The sequence below is a fragment of the Hetaerina americana genome, unplaced genomic scaffold (assembly GCF_022747635.1).
Source record: "Hetaerina americana unplaced genomic scaffold, ioHetAmer1.1.p SCAF_6, whole genome shotgun sequence".
Classification (NCBI taxonomy): Eukaryota; Metazoa; Arthropoda; class Insecta; order Odonata; family Calopterygidae; genus Hetaerina; species Hetaerina americana.
The window spans coordinates 46,904,568-46,926,860 of NW_027287205.1; the positions used below are offsets into that span (position 1 = coordinate 46,904,568).

A 22,293-nucleotide genomic window follows, 5' to 3' on the forward strand; every position below is an offset into this window, starting at 1 on the left:
TAATATTGCAGGGAGAAATCGAAAGTAGGTCAGAAAATGTTTGGATGAGCATATTGGTTGACAATGGGATGCTAAAGACTAATAAAGAAGAGGACATTAGATAAGCGAAGAGGGTGTAGGAATTGAAAGGATTTCAGACGAGATGAAGGGAGGAAGAAATAAGGTGGAATTGAAGAGGGTCTATTGTATTGTCAGATTGTGTTTTGTTAGACAAATCTTATAAATGAAACGATGATCAGTATGTGTCCATCCAAAATCTTAAAAGTTAAACTATCAATAATAATAATAATAATGTTAAGGCAGTAGAGTAAATTTATTATTAACTCATCTATTTATCAATTGCTTTCCGTGTCCATCCTTCAAAAACTCTCCTTCTTCATTTCATATCAACCCGAAGAACCGATCACGGAGATCCTCGGGAGCGCGGATCTATTCATCAACAAAGGCAGCACCATCAACTTAACCTGCCTCGTGAGATTCGCTCCGGAACCACCACCCACAATGATATGGAGCCACAACCGGAAGGTAAGCATCCCTGCCGGTCGCTCACTCGAAACCCATTCACCCAACATCCCCTGCCACTTCTCTCTCCCCTCCTCCTCCGGCCAATCCGTTCCAAATCCCACCCACACCGAGAGATCCAGCGGCAGACCATCCGATAAGCCCCACGCTCAACCCCTCCGACAGAAAACCCACATCAGCCCGGTTTGGAGACCCCCGCGCGAACCCCAGCTCGCCACCCCTTTCCCACAATCCAAACCCCACACCCACCATGAGGATTACCTTATCCCACCCTACGCTTCCTCCTCGAGGCCTTCGCTAACCACTCTACCCCGCCCCCCTCCAGGGGTCTCCTTCCCTCACACTTCAAGGCGGTAATCCTACCCCAGGCACCCAACGTTTGCTCTCCACCCCAACGTCCCCTCCCCCGGGCCTGTACACTCTAACCCGTATTATTCGGGACGCAAGGTCACGTGAAAATCAGCCGACTTACTCTCTACCTTCGCTGAACGACTTCGCGCCGCCCCTTAACCCTTCTCTCGCGGCCCGAGTATCATCGGAAGTCATGTTGTGGAGCCCCGCGGCGCGCTCGGGGCTAGAAGGCTTTCCAGAGCTCCCTTGTTTGTTCTTGAGGGAGGGAAACATGAAGGTGGAAGCTGAGGGGAAAGGGAAGATTTGAGGACAACATAATGATCCGAGGCGGAGGTCGTCTCGGTTTTGGCATCGCCCCGAGCGGTTTCTTCCGCGTTGTGAGGAGGGAGAAATTTCGTGGGAGCTCGAGGAGAATCAGTTTTCCGACTTCCTTGTCATTCCCCTTCCACACAGTGCCCCTCGATCCTTGGGGTCAAGAGGACAAATTTAGCGCGTCGATCTCCGAAGTTCATACCCAGCAACGGGGCGTGGTGAGGGAATACACTCTTGCGTGTTAACATATCCGATGTCATGCCAAATGGGGATGGGAATCGTGAGGTGACTAGTAGCGACTAACGCTTTCCCACGCCCCGTTTCAATAATTTTCTGAAATGCCGCGTTGGTAACACGTAGCTTAGTGCATTGTTCGTCGGATTTCACAACCGAGTTGAACTCCACATTCGTTTATATAAGGAAAATGGAGCCTCAGGAGTTTCTCCCTGGAGAATATTATTATTTATTGCAGCCTAACGGTTAAGATAGCTTTGGTTGGTGAGTTTGACACACTAACTAACCGCAGTTATATTTCCCGGATTCACCTAAGACAACACCAAGTGACAACTTAACTATACGATAATTAACGCTTCATCCATCCGTCATACTTTCATGCCCATTCTCTACCTCCCCCTACCTACCTTGCCTAACGCTCTCCATTCAATCACATTCTATAACATTCCAAAGCTAATCAAAATAGACGCCACCCATTTTTCTCCCTCCTGTTAATTTCTCCCAACAATAATATTTCGCCTCCTGCCATACCTATCATTTATCCGTTTGTTTTCCATATTGTCCATTTTATTTTTTACAATCTTTTCCAGACTCTCAGCCTTCAACCAACGCTTATCTTCTTACTTTAAAGACCAAGTTTCGACCCCGTACAAAACTACGTTCGATATCAATTTCTTCACTTATCTTTTCTCTACTTATTTACACTACGTAAAATTTGGCCGCATTCAAAGTTGCATATAGATAACAATATTTTTGCCATACTTTCCACCTAATATTTCTAACTTCTCTCCAAACAGATATTAACTACTACTGATCAATTCATCTTTTAAAGAATATCATCATCACCACGGATTATTAATCTGAGGATTATTTTTTTATAGTAGCTGTCCAAATTATCCTCTTCCCAGGCAATCCCCTCAATTCTCAGTACCTTTCACCGACGTTTCCCAATGCCTTTTTCTTGTAATTCATCCTTGGCCTTCTCCCTAATTTCTCCACTTCATGTTTCCTTTAATTATGGTCGTCAGTAAGCTATTGTGCCTTGGGATATATCCAATTAGCCTCCCTCTAGGTTCTTGGGAAAGACCTTCTTAGACCACTCTCGTCCCTCCCTCTTCGAAGAATATCATTTCTTTCTATTGCATCTGATATCTCCCAACAAGCTACAACGTTCCGAATGAAATTATTGCATATCCTGATCGCCTAGTTCTCTCAATTCTTCCCTTTACTCCGCAACTTCACCACACCTTCATTTCCCTTTCCTCCCCATGTCAATTTTTATTTGCGATGATACCTTTTTTTAACACTAATGCATATCGATACTATTACTCGCATCAATAATGCAGAGTCATTGAAAATTATGCATAATTAAAATAGATTAGTCATAGTTTAATGAGTGCTCAATTAATGTTTTTAAAATTCCAATTCAGAATCACGGTTCTAAAGCTACCCTATCGAAATAGAAAGTTTATCAGGTATTTCACGGAGCCATAGGAATGTGTATGGTGGGCGCGGAGATGGGATTGTTGGGAGAAATCATAAGGAGGCAGGAATAAATGGAAGATTAGCATATTAATCGGTAGTAGTATGTCGAAGACTGCGATAGAAGAGAGAAAATAAGGCCAACGAGGAAGGGACAGGAATAGGATGGGGATGTTTGACGGGTGGAAGTATACGGAGATGAAGAGGGGCTTGTTGTATGTTGCGCTGTCTTTTGTTAGGAGAAAGAAAATATTTCTTTGGTACTTATGCCAATACAAAACCTATCTTAACCTGTAGATTATCTAATAATAATACCCTTGAAAGGGGTAGCTATTCATATGCTTTCCTCAATCAAAAATATCTTATATTTTAAAGGCTTCACCCCATTCAAATTTTGATTGGTGCGCAAATGTTTAATAAACATAGTTCTGCATATGAAGTATATCGTTCGTGAGAATTTTTTAAGGCAATGTATAATTTTCAAATCTTTCTCTTCTCAGATACTTTCTCTCACGCCGGTAATACCACCATGGGGACGAACTATCTTAGATTTTACTAATATCTATAGAAATATTTGAGACTGGAGATCCGTGTGTATTTTTGCTTCCTGAATTCATTTGTCACTGATTTTTGTTCTACAGGGCAACAATTATTGAATTTAGTAGCTGAGCTGCGAAATAATATTGTGGTGGTTGTTAATGACCAGTGTTTCATTAGATTCAAAACAGTTTCCAATTGGAAATTGCGTTTTGCAAGTCTTGAAAATATTGTTTTTCAAGGAAATAATAAAGTTGTTACGCTATCAAGGGACGGCTGTAAAAAATAATGTTGATGATAGATTATAAACACAGACGTCAATGGCAGAAGTCACGTTCCTGCATGCTGCACATTTCAGAAACGATTTCCAACAATTATTATCGAGAGTATTCTACTCATATGCATAAGGATTCTGATAAATAAAGCGGCTAAATACTGCCTAACTACTCAATTCTATTAAAGCGATACCAAACAAATACCAAGCCAGTCTGCATTTCAATAAACGATTCCTTAAAAAAAATGGTCAAAAGATCTCATCTTAGAGTAACCCTCTCTATACCATTCGCAGATATTCCTTCCTCACCTCTCCTAAAAGCGAATAAAGAGAACCAAAGTCGCTATTTCATTTTTGCAAGGATGCAAATACGCAAGTTGGGTTTCAACCGAAGTGTCGTTGTTAATCGGTGCGTGAAGGAAGATAAACAGTCACTGAGGATTCCTCATTAGTCCGGAGTGTGTTCAGAGTCGCAAGTTTCACGGGAGGAATAAAGGGATTCGAATGATCTCGATCTTACGACGAAATGTCTTGGCTATGAATAGTTACCCTCACGCCACAGCCATCCCTTCGATTACAAATGTCACCCTTTAGAGGGATAGCGTTGAATTTTTATAAATTTTCATTAGGTTTTGTGTTGGCTGCCATTCATAATAGACAAACTACGGTAAATTCCTTCATCCTTCTTTCCATTTTCCGGGGGAACTTCCCTTTCCTCGATAATCCCCATTTCCTTTCTTCCGTCCCTTTATCTCCTCACTACAAAAACCCAACTGCGGGAACTCACATCGAATTTCTCTTTCCTTAACTTCTTAACCCTCAATTTGTTGGCCATAGAGGCTTCTACTGGATTTGAGCCTCGTCCATTTATCTACCACAATGTAGGCGGCGAACTTCGCTCTTTCCTAAGTCTCCAAATTTTGTTTCGATTCTTATCAATAGATATAAACCTTATTTAGATGATCAAGCAATGAAAGCACTGCCTATTAATAAAAAAACTGATGTTCGGTACGGTTTCCACCCTTCGGGTGTCAACTTCAGATGTGCAGCGATATAAATTTATTGTCCCTGTAAGCGTTTATGGCTATTGGGCAACGGTATATATCTTTCCCTTGGTGAAGATTTCTAAACAATGTTACATATTTATTTCATTCGCTCATGTATTATATAACTCCTACATAAGAAGAACATATATCAACAAAAAACTCGCCAAAGAAACTTTACCCTCTTCATATATCGAATGAAATGACGTATATTGTTGTCGCATGTCCCCGTAAATCAATTTCTCCGTAAATCCATCACCCGTAAATCTCCATTCCTCTTCGATTCTAATGCCTGAAAGTTCGACATTTGACGGCGATCAATACCTTTTCACACGAAACTTGGAGACTGAAAAGTTCTACCACAGTCTCCGAACCATCCCATTTACTTCGAAACCTCCTCCCTCAGTTCCAGTTACAAGTGCTGCGGTGGGCGACTGATTGAGGTTGTTCGTGATCACCATTGGGCCTTAACATTCAACTGCACTGTACCTTAATGACCGAACAGATTTTATATAATTAGGGGCATGATAGTCCTGTAGGTCGAGAACAGGGTGGGGCTACTATCCTGAGGGCTCAGGTTCGATTCCTGTTGACGCCTTTGGGCGCTACACACAGCTTCACCCGGGCCGAACGTTTTCCGGTGCCAGGTCTTCATTAGAAACCACAGACAGCAGAGGGAATGGAACTGGCTCCAGTAACCTTGAGTTACGCTCCAGTTGGGTCAATGCCACGTGCCTTTGGGGCTTAGTATTTACTCATCTCCACTCTCGACGATCAAAAATAATCTCTGATGCCTGAATGAGGCTCCATTGAAAGAAATTAAAATCGGACAATCAACTGTAAACGTTGGCATGTAATATGAATTATTGATTAATATTTAGTTAAATACATTTGGTTAGTAAGGATTTGATATAAATATGAACGGCACAATGAATAAAATTTGATTGATTCAAAACTGAAATACCTACACACCTGATGGTAGTTGTTTACACTGAAACAACAACCATTTACCTAAATGCAATTCAGACTTGGTGCGATACATGGCAATTGGAATTAAATTTGAAGAAATGCGTACTAATACATTTTTGGGAAAAGATTAACACCCCACCATTTAGTTACAAAGTGAAGCAAACAGAAATCGCGAGGGTAGATTCCTTTAAATACTTGGGTGTAACAATTACTCACGATCTGTCCTGGGGAAAGCACATACGGGAAATATGCGGTCGCGCTAATAAAAAATTGGGATTTGTAAAAAGAGTGCTGGGTAAATGTGACGAAAAAGTGAAGGAACGATGTTTTATTGCCCTAGTCAGGCCCCACCTAGAGTATGCTGCCAGTATATGGGATCCGCAAGAGATAAATTTAATTTCGGAATTGGAACGAGTTCAGCGGAGGGGAGCTAGATTTGTCAAAAATTGCTATGACCAACGCAGTAGCGTAACTACTTTGCTAGAAAATTTAGGCTGGGATTCCCTTACACAGCGGTGTTTACAATATAGATTAAACTTATTAAAAACATTTAAAGATAGGTCTTTTTCCGATGACATCAATAACATAATACGAACCCCAACGTATTACGGGCGGAGGGATCGCGAATGTAAGATTAGAGAGATTGACTGCAGGACAGACAGATTTAAATGGTCATTTTTTCCGAGAACAATAAGAGACCAGAATTCTTTTAATCGAAATCGCCCTGGATCCGGCTCGACATAATAAGTATTAACCTACAAGTTAGCGACTGCGCAGGGTTATACGCTTATATTTATATTATATATATATATATATATATATATTTTTTTTTTTGCAGGTTCCCCTTAACTTTCCCCATTCATTTGAAAAACCCTAATCCCCTCATCCCTTACCCTTTCCTCCTGGTGCTGCACCCCCTGCCACACACTTTTTTGGTGGCTTGCAGGGTATTGATGTAGATGTAGATGAACAACACTTCAAAATAAAATTTTGCACGTCCGAGGGGTTTTTATCACTTCGCTTTTTTACTCACTTATCAAACAGGGACTAAGAAACTCAGATTGTTTGGAACCGCCTAAGGTGAGAGAAGTGGATAGTAGAGGTATACCTGTAAGGATTCATTTCAGAGTCAATATCCATCATAAAGAAGTATCACGTCACTAAATTTCACGTTCATTACTTCGCAACTTATGTTACCTAAAATGTAAAACTTTCTAAATGATACGGAGGAGGTCAGCAGTTTCCAAACTGGTTATTTCGGTGGCTAGCGTACATGTTGGCCAACCCCAATAATAAGATCGAGGACATGGGTTTGTTGATGTAATTACACTTTTCTAAATTGAAGTTCATGTTGCAGTACGATACCTGTCCTCGGATTACATCTTGAATCTAATTGCTCGAAATAAACGTAATTTAACTGAGCCGGGCTATTGCACGCACAAAGCGATGCCGTTTAAACATACTCGCGGGTATAATTAAATCTAAGATTCGGTTCTGCCGTTTTCAGGGTTGATTATGCACCGATCCAAACAGAAAAACTAAGGTAAACCTTCTTTCCTTCCTACATATTACCTTCAGCTATCCCGTGTTTGGCCTTTGACACCCGTCTCCAAAGATCCCGGTACCCCTTGGATACGAACTGCTTCGACGACACATTCGTGGCTGTTTATTTGGCTTAGAAGGTTTTCGGCTCCCTCCCGTTCCCGATCCTCTTCCCGGCCGCGTGTGTGTGAAGGCGCCCAACTCCCCGTGTTGGCAATCTCTTCTACCCGGCCAGCCTCCGCCCGTCTCCCGGGATTCCTCTCGCCCACGCCCCGGCCTCCCCGCCTTGACCCTATCCCTCCGCGGCCTTCTTCACCAGCCGAGCCCTCTCTCACCCCTAGGTCGGCACCTTCTACTCCTTTGATGTCTCCTTCGCGCTTCTCACTCCGTCCTTATTTCTCTCGCCTCCTAACCGCTTTCCACTCTCCCTTGATTGGAGCCACCCTCTAGTTTTACCTCCCAGCATCCTCCTCTCGCCGTTTGAGCGTTTCCTCTTTGGTTCACACCACCGGGGAATCAACCCTTGGAGGTCTCTCCGCCGGTGTTATTTTTTCCTTCCATCTCGTCCTCCCCCTTCACGTCGAGCTTCCCCTTCCATCGCCAACAGCCTCCTACGCCAGCGCCCCATCTCCTTCCGCTCGGAGACCCTTCCGTCATCACACGCGGCGTCAAGGCGAGCTCAAGGCAAGGGCCACAGCTTTAGAGAAAAATCCTGGAAGCAAATGTGCAAAATAAATTAAGTATTATTTGAGAAAAAAAGGGTGTAAACGATAGGGAACTCATTTTGGATTCGAACGCTCACCGTCCACCCTGGCCAATCTTATGATTTTTATGAAAAGGAGGCATTAGAAGAAATCACTCTTCTCTATATATCATATTTACAAAATTATTATTATTATTATTATTCAGAAGACTACATTAAGCCAAAGCCAGGTGGTAATGTGGGCATAAGAAAAATATGTTTCACTGCATTCCGGCATTTTTAAGCACCCGCTTAAATAGTCTGAGGGAATGTGTTTAAAACATTTTCAGTTAAGCCGTTCCAATCCTCAAGAGAACTATTTTTGAATTTTAGCGACAACGTATTCTAACACCATAATAACTAATCGAGGTGAATATTCAAAATATTATGCTTTATATTGTTCTCATAGGTATGAACCTTACCAAGAATTGTATTCAAGGAGCATACAGTAGAGTAGCTATGCTTCGACTACTACCCTACGGATGTAATGGAAGTGCTAGAAGAGGTAACATCATAATAAAAGTAATCATGGAGAAAACGGAAGCTAATTCCTTCGTAGCGGTTTACCGTATTCGGCTAAGTGATAGACCAAAGCACTACTCACCATTGTACACGTAAGCCCTAGCTAACAAAACACAAACTTTCCTTAGGTCCCAGGCTACATACTACAATAACTCATTCCTTAGCTTTAGATACTTTCTACCTCCATTAATTTCATTCAAAATGCCTATTCATCCCCTTCCTCTGCATCCCTTGGCTGGCATTCATTCATGTACGTATTAAAATCTTCAGCATTTCATTTAGCGTAGCTAGTATTTAGGTAGCGTAGCCACAAAAGAAAAAGCATATAAGGCACTGGTTATCCCTATCTAAGAATACAGGTACCTGTACTCCTCCATAGTATGGGATCCATATGAGGTGGGACATATTAAAAAGATAGAAAAAGTTCAAAGAAAGGCAGCTAGGTAGATATACTCGGAAGGTACAAAAGAACAGATATTGTCACAGAAATGTTAGACATACTGAAATGGGAGAGTTTGAAAAATAGAAGAAAAAGGAGTAGGTTAGGCGCGAAGTATAGAATTGCTAAAAAGGACGAAGCGTGGGAAGATTTATGGCAAGGAGAAAAGCCTAACTTTAAGGGAAAAAACGACCATAGCTTCAAAATAAAAATAAGGACTCAAAAAACAAATAAAAAAATACTCTTTTTTAAACAGAACTATAATTGATTGGAACCAGCTTCCTGGAGGTTTGTTTGAGCCCTTTCCATTCAATTTTAGAAGTTTTAAGTTTAAATGTAAAGCAGCCACTAGGAAATAAACTTCATTGTAGTTATGAAAATATTTGTATGTGATGTGGACGGTATTTTGTATGTGAGGTGGAAGTTTGTGTGCATGTGATGTGGAAGTGTCATTGTATGTAAAAATATTTTGTCTCTTATCTGTTTTTATATGTGTTCGTATGTAATTTTCGTTGTAAGAGTTATCTTTGACCTAACTTGACCGTTGCCACCAGGAAAAACGCCTAATTGCAACTTAATTGTGTAAATAAATAAATTTGCCGACTCAACTTTAATCGAGTTTTAAAATAAAATAAAATATGTATATTTCCTCTCATTATCTCCTGCATCCACTTGTACTGCCATCTCCGAAATTATCCCAATAACCTTCCACTTCTCATACCATTCCTAGGACTTCGCCGTATGTGTTTCCTTCTCCATAACTTATTTATTTCGTTTTTCTTCGCATTCACATCTTAAAATTCTCCAATCTACGTTTGCTCTTATTCTTCTGCTTAAACGGCCATGTTTCCGAGCCATATAAAACTACGCTCAATATTAAAGTTTTTACTCGTCTTTTCTTTAGATTCTTACCTTAGATGACTCCCATTAACTGCGTTATCTTAGTAAATACTCCTATATCTAACGCAATTCATCATATGCTATAGAAACTACATTTTCCGAAGAATATCTTATAATTATATCTGATAAAAATTATTCTAGAACAAATATCCATGGTGCACATTGGACGAATTCGACAATAAATATATCTGTTTGCTTTTTTGTCAGAAATTCATAACTTCAAAATATTATCTAATCTCTAAAACTTCATAATAATTTGTATAGAATGAAAAAATAACAAAATAAGTTGTTAGGCTAAGAAGGTAATTCACAGAGCTATCAAGGTTATTTGTTAACATTTTTAGCAAATATAACGTATGCCATTTAAAGTAAAAATTGAAATTTTATTTGAAATATTTTATGGCAACAGCCCAACATTTGCACTTGGGAAAGGTTCAATGGGACAAAAAATAACGCTCAGTAGTGTGTATAATATATATGAACAGATTATTGCGCTAGTCAAAGAGGCTTTAACGAGGAGGAGAGAGTTGATGACAGGGACGTTGAGTAAGGATATAAGGAAAAGACTCATAAAAACTTTGACATGGAGCGTAGCTATGTACGGCGCGGAGACGTGGTCATTGAAGCAGGAGGATAGACGTAGACTTGAGGCTTTTGAAATGTGGGTTTGGAGAAAAATGGAGAAGGTGACATGGACAGAAAAGAAAACAAATGAGGACGTACTTGGTACGGTGGGAGAGGACAGGGGTTTGTTGGGAGAAATCCTATGGAGGCAGGAAAAGTGGCTGAAGGGGGTTTTGACCGGCAGGGGAATGATGAAGACTGTGATAGAGGGGAGAATGTTGGGCAAACGATGAAAGGGAAGAAAAAGGATAAGGATGTTGGACGGGATGAAGGGTGGAAGAAGGTACTCAGAGATGGAGAGGGATCTGATGCAGAGTAGGATGTTGTGTTTTCATAGGAGTCACAAAATATTTATTTAGGAGCTGTATCAATCCAAAAACATACCTTAACCGGTGGATTACCTAACATATGAACCAACTCCCTCCCCGGACTACAACCTTGACGTGGTGAAAGGGCTTGTGCGTTCCGATGACCCATAGAACTATGCTGGCGGGAGTAATAATAAATGCTCCTGGTAGGGTCACCCATGCCAGATAGGTCGAAGGTTAGGAGCCAGACGAAAGGTAGTCCACGCAGCGTCTGTTCCTCAGTGAGGCGGCTGCAATGGCGTCTGACCCCAGTGGGGCGGCCAGTAAGTGATGGTGTCACGTTAAAAACACTATTGAGGAAGGCAACGGGAAACCACCTCAATTATCATTCCCTAGAAAAATATGATGGACAATAGAGATATTTTGAGTCCTGGCAACCACGGGGCTCGGCCCAATCGGCCGTGTGTCGTGCCCGGCAGCGGGGGAGGCAAGGCTTCCGCGGTCGTCATCCCACGAAACCCTTGCAAGGGAAAACCAGTAGCAGCAGGACAGAAGACGCAGGAGAAGAAGACAAAATTAGTTAGAATAGGAACGTGGAATGTTAGGACAATGATGAGGACAGGGAAATTGGAGAATGTTAAGCGAGAGATGGAAAGGGGAAATATAGATATTTTAGGTCTATGCGAGGTGAGATGGAAAGATAGCGGGGATTACTGGAGTGATAAGTATAGAATAATATACAGCGGTGGGGACGAGAGCCAACGAGGGGTTGTCATAGCATTAAATAAATAGGTGGGAAGAAGCGTAGTCGGCATAGAACAGGTAACGGATAGATTATTACTAATAGAGATAAAAGCAGAACTGACGAACTTGGTTATTATTCAAGTATACATGCCACCGAGCAACCATAAGGAAGAAGTGGTCGATAGGATATACGATCAGTTAGAGGACATAATCGCGTAGTGATGGGGGATTGGAATGCGACGGTAGGCGAAGAAAGAGATGGTGATGAGGTCGGGGACTACGGTTTAGGCACGAGGAATAACCGCGGGGAGAAAGCAGTTGAGGTCTGCAGGAGACAGGGGTTAGTTATCACCAATACTTGGTTTAGACATCACAAAAGACGCAGGTATACATGGAAAATGCCAGGTGACTCAGAAAGGTATTAGATAGATTATATCCTGGTTACACACAGGTTTAGGAACAATGTGATAAATTCGCACAGATTTCCGGGAGCGGATGCGGACTCTGACCACAATTTAGTTGTTATGAAATGTAGCGCCCGTTTCAAAAAGATAAGGCAGGGGCGGCGAGTTAGAAAATGGAATGTAGAAGCATTAAATGGTTTGAAAAGGAAGGAATACAAACAGGCGGTAGAGTAAATCATGGAGGATGGTAAAGGGCTTAGTACTATCGAAGAAAAATGGGAATGTATCAAGAAAGAGTTGTCTAAAGTCGCAAAAGACACTATTGGAACCGTTAACGCTAAAAGGACTAGGAAACCATGGATCACGGATGAGATGATTACAAAGATGGATGAGCGGTGAAAATGGAAGAATATAAATACAGAGTTAGGCAACTTGAAGTACAAATAATTGAATAATAAATTGAGGCGGGCAACAAATAAAGCAAAAGAGGCATGGTGGAAGACGCAGTGCGAGGATATGGAAAGTCTGCAGAGGAAGGGTGAAATCGGTCCGCTGTACAGCAAAGTTAAATCTTTATCGGGAAGTGAGAAAGGAAGATCTAAGATAACAGTTAGAGATAAGGCGGGTAAGGTAATAGTTGACGCAGGAAAGATCCAAGAGAGATGGAAGGAGTATATAGAAGAACTGTATAGTAAAGAACTTAGACCAACAAAGCTAGACATTGAAAAAGAATATGACGTAGAGGAAGACAGCTTTGGTCCAGGCATATTAGACAATGAGATAGAATAGGCATTAAGGGAGATGAAACTAAATAAGGCCGTGGGGGTGGATAACATCCCCGCGGAACTATTGAAATGTTTAGGAAAATGTGGGAGGAAGAGGCTATATGGGTTGATCCTTACTATTTATGAGGAAGGAATCTGGCCGGAATACTTTGTGAGATCAGTTTAAGTTCCTATTCCGAAAAAGCTAAAGGCTACATCATGTGAGGACCACAGGACGATAACTTTGATATCCCACGGAGCTAAGGTTGTTCTCAGGATCATAAGCAAAAGGATATAGAGTAGGGCAAATGATTACTTAGGGGATGATCGGTTAGGGTTTAGGAAGGGGAGAGGCATGCGCGATGCCATTGAAGTAATGAGATTATTAATCGAGAGGAATATACGAGGGTCATCCGGAAAGTAGTACCCGTTCGTGCCGCATGAAGTGCTGACGACGCGAGTAGCCGCTGGACGAGGTCAGATAGCTTCAGTGGCTTGTCTGCCTTCTCTGAGCCAAGTTGCGTGACGCTAGCATTGCCTGTGTTGTTTCTGTGATTGTTTACAATGTTTAAAAAAATTGAGAACGCCGCCAGTTGTGAAGTGAGGGCAGTGATTAAATTCCTCAATGCAAGAAACGTTCGCCCATGTGATATTCATCGCCAATTAAAGGAGGTGTATGGAGACAATGTAATGGACGAGTCGTCTGTTCGGCGGTGGTGTCGCAACTTCAACATGGGGAGGGGGAACACACACGACGATGAGCGTTCGGAGAGACCGTCTGTCATTACAGACCAACTGGTGAGCTCAGTTGACGAATTCGTGAGGAACGATCGGCGCGTCACAATTGATGACATCTGTGAGCATTTTCCCAATGTTTCTCGAACAATTGTTCATGAAATTGTTAAACACCATCTGCATTATGCAAAAATTTGTGCAAGATGGGTCCCTCGCGTATCTCAATGAGCTGGCGGCGAAGGACTATGCAGCAGGAATACAGAAACTTGTCACACGTTATGACAAATGCCTTAATTTGCTTGGAGATTATGTTGAGAAGTAGTTTAAAGTATCCTCTTTCAAATAAAATTTTTTATGTTTGTTAATATTTACTTTTGTGTCTTTATTTCACGAACGGGTACTACTTTCCGGATGACCCTCGTAGAACACAACCAGGAGGTATTTGCCTGTTTCTTAGATTTCGAAAAAGCGTTTGATAGAGCCATTTGGGAAAAACTATTGAGTATTCAGCAGAAAATAGGAATAGATTGGAGGGAAAGGAGGCTAATTCGCAACCTGTACATGTCTCAGACTGCTCAGGTGCGGGTGGGAAACGGGGGGTCCGGATGGGCAGTGTTAGGAAGGGGTGTAAGGCAGGGTTGCCCATTATCACCGTTGCTGTTCAACCTGTACGTAGAGGAAATGATCAAAGAGGCATGGGAAGAACTCGAGGTAGGAATGAAAGTGGGCTGGGAATTCGTAAAGTCAGTTAGGTTTGCTGATGACCAAGCTTTAGTTTGTCAGTCAGCCAAGGGGCTGCCAGCATTGCTTAGTGAATTGGAAATTCAGTGCGACAGGTATGGGATGAGAATCAATATTAATAAAACAAAGGTTATGCGATTTTCTAGAAAGAAAAAGGCTAAGCTAAACATTAAAATAGGAGGGCAAAAACTAGAGCAGGTAGAGCAGTTTACGTTTCTCGTTAGTGTTTTGGACCAACAGGGTCAAAGTAGAAGGGACGTAAGGAGAAGAATTGGGCTAGGCAAAGAGGCTTTCACAAGGAGGAGGGAGTTGATGAGGCTTTTGAAATGTGGGTGTGGAGAAGAATGGAGAAGGTGAAATGGACTGAGAAGAAAACAAATGAGGAAGTACTTGGTATGGTGGGCGAAGAGAGGGGTTTGCTGGGAGAAATCCTATGGAGGCAGGAAAAGTGGATGAAGGGGGTGTTGACCGGCAGTGGGATGTTGAAGACTGTGATAGAGGGGAGAATGTTGGGCAAAAGAGGAAAGGGAAGAAACAGGATAGGGATGTTGGACGGGATGAAGGGAGGAAAGAAAGTACTTAGAGATGAAGAGGGACCTGATATAGAGTAGGATGATCGATTTTGTGTTTTGTTAGGAGTAATAAAATGTTTGTTTGGTAGTTGTGTCCATCCAAAAACCTACCTTAACCGCTAGATTACCTTAAAAAAAAAAAAAAAAATATATATATATATATATATATATATATATATATATATATATATATATATATATATATAACACAACCTTCGGTTGAACGGTTTCCTTCAGCCTAAATACTCACTATCATATCCCATAACTAATTTAAATAAATGAGCAGCTATAAATATTCTCAGGTACCACTCTTATTAATATAATTAAGAAGTAATAAGAATTTTGAGTTGATTCCTTTTGCAGTAGTTTATTCCGGAAATTAAATTTGCAATTTTGATCGTTTAAGTCACCTCAAAAATTTTGAATTGGTATAAACAGTATTTCCCTGTTATTTTGCCTTCCACATTCTTTCCCGTCTTAATTAGATGCTGTCTGATTTAAATGCGTGCATTTGCACATTGCCATGAAAACGGGGCATCAGGTTTGTTTGACAAATGAGAGCCATACTACAAGCACCAGCCCTTAGGGCTCTCTAAAACCCTTTTGAAACCCAATTGCAGGTCTCCACCGCTCCAACGTCCTTGGGACATTGAAATATACCACCATACTTATTCGAAGACGCAACAGAATCTCACTGGTACGGCGGCATTTATTGGGATGACTTCGAAAGCCACTGGGATATCCAACCAGACGAATAGGCATTACGAGCCCCGCTTCGGAAAGGGGCTCTGGAGGAACAAACAATTGTGTCACCTTGACACCAGCCGATGACAAATGATGGGGTAGAGTGGGGACGAAAGGGGAAAGGAGGGATCGTGGCGAGGCGGGTTGGGGTGGTGTTGAGCGGGGGCTATGGAAGCGGGTGACTGCGAGACAGACGCGCCGCGGTAGAGGAGGGGGCGTGTCGGAGATGAGAGAGGCGCAGTGGGGTTTGTGCCGGAGCGATTGGGCATAGCGGCGCGGGACGGAACATGCTGATTAATGCGACGGTAATTAAATCCATCGAAAGTAATCATAAGGACTGAGATTATGGAGGGAGTAACGGGTGGGGGTGGGTAAATATGTTCCTTTCCCTTGACAAGCACACCCCGCCTTCCTCCCCCTCCAACCCCAGCCCATCCAACTCCCCCCCCCGCGTTCCTCTTTCCGCCCTAACTCCCCCACTCCTCATGGAATTCTCCCTCCACGGAGTGGTTTCAATTAAGGATTCACTGCGAAAATTTGCAGGGAGGAGGAAGAGAAGGGGAAGAGGCACTGCGTCGCGTTGCGACGAAATGAGGCGCTCCGCGGTCGAAGGCGAGATCCGCCAGACCCCAAGGAGGAGATATCCTCGGGAGTGGGGACTGGGGGGAGGAAGGAACGGGAAGGAGAACGGGGAGCCGAAGGAGGTGGGCGTTCTCGAATCGTTTGCAGTGGCCAAGGGAAACGAAAAGAATAGCCTCGTTCCTGAAGCGAAATTCGCACGGGAGCTGAAAGCAAGCGAAAAGGCATCCTGACCAACGGTACGTACGTTCGTACCCAGCTGAATACAAACATGACCTCTTCGATGCAGTGCACCGTGGTGGTCATGACTCATCGCGCCGCAGAGTGGGGTTCTCCCTCAGTACTCTGTTACGAAAAGGGGAAAAAAGTTTGTTTTAAGAGATAAAAAACTGCCCATGTCTGCCATTTACTTTAAAAAGAAACCAAGAAAGAATTACAACATTAGGAAACCTAAATTCATAAACTCTCACCGTGAGTCATGATATCTTCATTGTCATATGAGTATCTAGCCATTCGAGCGGTTGAACTGGTGAATATTAAAGAGTGGGATTAAGGATTTGGAGTACGGAGCAAGTTAAATAAGATCTCTACTAAATTTCGAATGAATCTTTTCATTAATTTATTATAGATTCAAATTTAGAATATTCAGAAGTATTTCATACAGTTAATGGAGATTTTACTTACAATTATTAAATCGTATGCATGGCAATATATTTATGCAACAAAAGAAATACTTATTTATCAATTACTATTACTATAATACAATAAACATATTTTCTAAATGTTCTTATATTTGTCCTAATATCGCATATTTTACTTTGTTTGCCATAGTCTGAAGGGAGTAAAAGAGGCCAGTTGGTGCCGTGGCTACAAATACCGAACTGGAGGCTTGGTCAATGCCTGGTATTTCGTTTCAGACAAACAGAACCCATTGCAAACATTTTTGGCCTTGCAAATTCCATAGTTACACCTTTGTCATGAACCCAGGGATCTACTCACCAGTGTTTAACATTGGGAAACACGAGAAATTTGATTCCGGTTGACAACTCTGGACACCCTCAGTTTCAATCAACCTGTGATTCTCGGGGTCCAGATCTTCCTGGGAAACTACAGGTGGCACAGGAAAATGAGCAGGCCCCCCTACCTTGAGGTGTGAATTTCACGTATCTTGCAAAGCTTAGTGCTAGGTGTGTTGAACTCTAACCTATGAAAACAAACCTTGGAGTTGATTAATGTGATCTTTTCCCAATAGTTAAATAGAGCTACTGAAATTGACAAAATATATTACCATTTTTAACGATTCTTTTATTGAACGATCTAGGCAATGGTTGGTATATTGCATCGTCAATACCAAGTTACTGCTCTGCTCTAGCCATATTTTCATCCTCAAGAATTCATTTCGCGGAATTGCAAACAGCTGTTGAATTCTTTTAAGTCAAAATCGGTTCGGGAAGCATGAGTGGTTCCGAGATAATCTCGATAATTCGTGAAGCGACTACCGATGATACATAGGGTTATTATCTGTGAATCACTCATCTTATATTTATCTACCCCGATCGGCTTGATAGACGGTTTTGATAGACGATAGTTAGGCTAACCTAAATTTAAGCATTAAAGTCTTCGAAACACACACATTCTATGGATTGGGGGTACAGTATTTTTGTGACTGGATCGCGGTCTTCGATAGACAGAATATATATGTGGCCCATAACAATTTGTATAATAAAATTAGAGTTGATAAACTCACTATCCTTAGTCAAATTATTCTTAGTTAAAAGGAGAGGTATTAAATTAGGTGAAGGAAAGGATGACTGGTCAAGGCACCGTGAGCAAGTCTGCGCACTATGTATACACGATTTAAATGTTTACATTTGTTAGAAACATTTTTACAAGTTTATTGTTAAACTGTTCTCATTCCTTTTACATACTGGAAGATCGCCCTCATAGGTCAACCCCTCCGATGTTTCTTACCCTCTGCAACTAATCGGTGTCGCACGAAGGTTTAGTAACCAGAAAATTGCATCGCTTGGAATTTCGAAAGTATTACTCGGGATTTAAATCTGCGACCCTTCCACGATCAGTGGGATAATATGTTACCCAACCGTTCCCCACTTCTTATTCAGTCCAAAATTCATTGCCAATATATTAATGAATCATTTGTTGGTAGTTAAACATTTGATATAGGCTTTAGATGGGCAAAAACTAAACATTTATTTCTTAGCATCGCACAAGACAACCTGAATCGAAAAATTACACTAAACCCTTCAATTTGGCATACATAAAACGGGCCTTCATTCCGTTCAATATTCCAACGCAGATTAAAATGCATTACATCCATCTTCCTTGCCCCCTTTGGATTTCTCCCAACAATCCCTTCTCTCCTCCATGCCCAGGACAAGTACCTCTTCGTTGCTTTTCTTTTCCGCTTAACTCACGTTTACCATCTTTTCCATACCTACATTTCAAAAGCCTCCAAAATATATCGTATCTATCGCCTTGATTCAACGACCATGTTTCCTTGCCATAAAAATCCACGCTCCATTTAAAGTTTTCGCTAATCTTTTCTTAACGTCCATACTCAACGTCTTTGTCATCAACCCCCTCGTCCTTGTGAAAGCTTCTTTGACTAGCGCGATTCTTCTTCTGATGTCCTTACTACTTTAACCATCTTGGTCCAAAACACTTTCAAGTTACGCCTTTATCTGCTCTGATATTTGCCTTCCAGTTTTTACTCTATCACGCCGATTTTCTAATGGACTCAGCAGTGAGGGTAATCACTCGACATAATCATTACAAATCCTTTGAGATCAAAGTACAATCACAGTATTACAGTAATAAAAACATTGCTATCACAAAAATTCTAAGACTTTAATTATTTTAGTTTTGCTCGAGTTAAAGAAGTGAATACCTTTGAGGGAAGCAAGAAGTTAAGACCTTGAAAATTAATTTATGGGCGTCATAAGCTGAATAGGACAATAGACCTAAATGTTTGAAAACTAGAGAATTAATTTTCACAAGGTTTGAATAGTTTGAAGTTACGGTCGAATCAACAAAATAAATGAAAGACTTGAGTTTTTGATACGCGTCTAAGATACAACGCAATACTACACTACCCCACTGTACGTATTCACAGTTTCGGCGTGCGGAGCCGGGCGCTGTTCATACTTTTTTTATTTTGCTAACGGTCCCAGGATTCCTTTTCAAATTCTCATTTTCCCTACTTTGGAAAATAAGCTGGCAAACTTTACTTTGCGAAGCTCCACCAATTGGACTAATTGAAGCAAAGCGTTCATTTGGAAAGCTTTTGCCATTTAGTTAAATTAAGTATGCGAGCACATTAAACTAATCGCTAAAAACTTTAGCTACTGAAAAATAAATACTGTGTTATAAGATTTAGTCACCGTTAATTCCACAAAGTGCATTCATTGGGCCAAAAGATTGACTTTAAGAGTTCCAAAGAAAATTGAAGGCGGTCGACGTTTGCAAATGCCGGCCAACTTCCGATTTGGCATTTTTTTAATTTGCATCATCAACGGTTAAGATATGCAATACAACATTCTCAACTAATTGTAGAATAAACATAGTAGTTTTCGAATTCTGAAACCAAAAAAATATTTGTTAGACTTGACCAGCTATTTACAATTTCAGGCCGCTGTACTTCATCACAGGAACGAAAACACAATGCAGAGGCACAGCCATTGTATTGCCACGACAAGAACGTAATCTCGTTGACAGGCGCTCTGCGCCAAACTGCCTTCCTGACAATTCCTTCATGAAATTACATGGACGGTAATTTGTTAGAACGGCTTGTTCATTTAGAGCCCCTAGAAATCCACAGCGCACAAGATGTCGTTGGCAATTAAAATGGCTGAAGCTACAGGCTGAAGGGAGTGGTATGTGGATTCGAATCCCGATCTGGACGAATGATTCTTCCAATTTAAAATTTACTGTATCCCCAAGTCGCTAATATTTATCCAAATGAGCGTTTTATATGACTGATTTCCTCGGAATTGATTAACTCAGCCTTCATAATTTTTTATGTGATTCTTACATATGAATACTACTCGTAGTTCATTTCTCAATCATGCCCAGGAGTCTGTCGTAATTCTTCCTCTCTTGTCAGAGTTATTTATCTGCTACCCTAACGGATGAAGTCGCTTGGAAATATTTTTTCTACCTTTACCAACGGGATGGATGTCAAGAGACAAAATAGTGGAAACACCCGCCAGACAGTAGCTGCAGGACAGGTGCGTACGGAGGAGAAAAAAATAGAAAAGTGCGATAGGAAAGGATTGACGATTTTAGGGAGGATGAGGAGTTGAGGGAGGGATTAGGGGGATGGGAGAGTGTGAGGGCTTTTGAAGTGTGCCCGGAAGGAATCGGAGGAGGGAAGGGGTATGTGCGTGGGAAGGGGAACGTGCGCACAAATCACTCGCCCATTACCCCGGGATCCGCTTCGGAGGGAGAGCGAGGATGTGGAAAGGGAAGAGGAGATTGCTCACAAATCACTCCATCGGACTCCATTTAGCCGTCAAGGGGGACGCCGCCGTCTCTCCTCTCCACATCCCCATTCCGCCCGAAAGGGCAACGCTCCATACCTAGGCATCCCGCAGCAATTTCAATTGTTGTAAACGCGATTCGGTTACCTGGTGATCGGTGGGGCGCACGCGCCAGACTTACTCGAAATTAATTCCTTGGGTAAGTCTCCCAGGATGCGAACGACGGTGCGCCCAAGTGACGAAAGGACTTGATCACGTAAACGATGCGCTGAATTGTGGAAACGAGACGCGAGTGGTTTCGAAAAGTTTAAATCCAGTGATAGGTGAAGTACTTAAAATACCTCTACTTGTTTCCACTTTCAAAAGCGTTTCGACGAATGAAAAATAAAGAGGCTCAATGCACTGATGACAAAGAGCCCGTGCGGTGAGCCAAGCATTTATTGCTAGGTTTTTCAAGGGATCGGTTTATAAAAAAATAAGAGGCGTGGAACCCAAAATTGCTGGTTTTAAATTCTCGTTTTTGTTAACAATGAAATCGCGGTAAAAAAATAAACATAAGTACTCTTGGACAGACATTAGTAAAACAGAATCCCTGCGTTTTTCCGTCTTTTACATTCCGCTTTCATGATAAAATATTATGATGATTCCGTTCTCTCAACTATGTACTGTACTCAACTCAACAACGTTCGTTTTCCTATTACACCCACAAGTCCATGGTTACACTTGGATTGGGAACCATATTTCTGTGGTATTCCGTTTGTAAATTTTTTCATCGTGAGCCATGCACTTCGAGTTTTCATTTTCCGACGGATGTGAAATTGACTCGGAAACCTTCACCCGTTACCTTCGTAACTTTTTCTTTTCCGTTCAGGTCATTCATTTTCCTGATTTTTCAATTCTTTGCTGTCAAAATATTTCTTTTCTTGTCTTAAATATTACACCTACATTGACTCATGTCGAAATATGCACTTTAAAGGTAAATTCATTTAGAGCCGTAGATGGGAAGAGAGGAGATTACCATCCTAGACAGGCCAGTCTGTAATTCATCAACAAAATTTAAGCTCTTTGCTTTCTAAAACTTCCCGTGATGTTAATTTTCGTATATTATTGACTACATGTAAAGTGAGACAAACTTGGCTGCGTAAATATGTTACACTTCTCCTCTAAGTGGAAACTTCGAATATTGATTTTAGTTAACGATTGACTAGTCACGTCGTCGAAGAGGATTGAAGGATTTTTACTGATATTTCTATCTCTTTTCGTTAAAGCGAATAACCGAGGCATACCATTTATTTACTAATTAACTTCTTAATAATGTCATAAACTTAAGAAGGTAAATTAAATATATTGTTACACTATGTTCTTAATGCTGCCCCCTTATAGTAAGGTTATATGATGCTTAAGTAATTAAATGAATACTAATTTAATTTTAGAACGACAGGAATCTAGAAAGATATGAAACAATTTTCTAACAATTATATTGGTAAGAGATCTAATAATCAAATAAAATCAGAACATAGAGAGATGTACAAATCTTTATAGCGACAAACGGAAGTGAGTCATATTCAGGGCTTAAGGCTCAAACTGTACAAGGTCATAATTGCCATGTAATCGTATTCATAAGTTTTTTATATAGTACACTTCCGCAGAGTACATACACCCAAAAACACAATTAGCAGTCAACGAAGTGAATTAAAACAAATTATATCC

General features: G+C 41.3%; 1 protein-coding gene across 1 annotated transcript in view; it reads left to right on the forward strand.

The window, feature by feature from the left end:
- Window positions 1-22,293, forward strand: part of LOC139695092 (neurotrimin-like) — an 864,799-nt gene that overhangs the window by 834,887 nt on the left and 7,619 nt on the right. Inside the window, exon 4 of the mRNA XM_071593718.1 lies at window positions 398-525. Within this exon, the coding sequence (XP_071449819.1) occupies window positions 398-525 (128 nt within the window). The remainder of the gene's footprint in view (window positions 1-397; window positions 526-22,293) is intronic.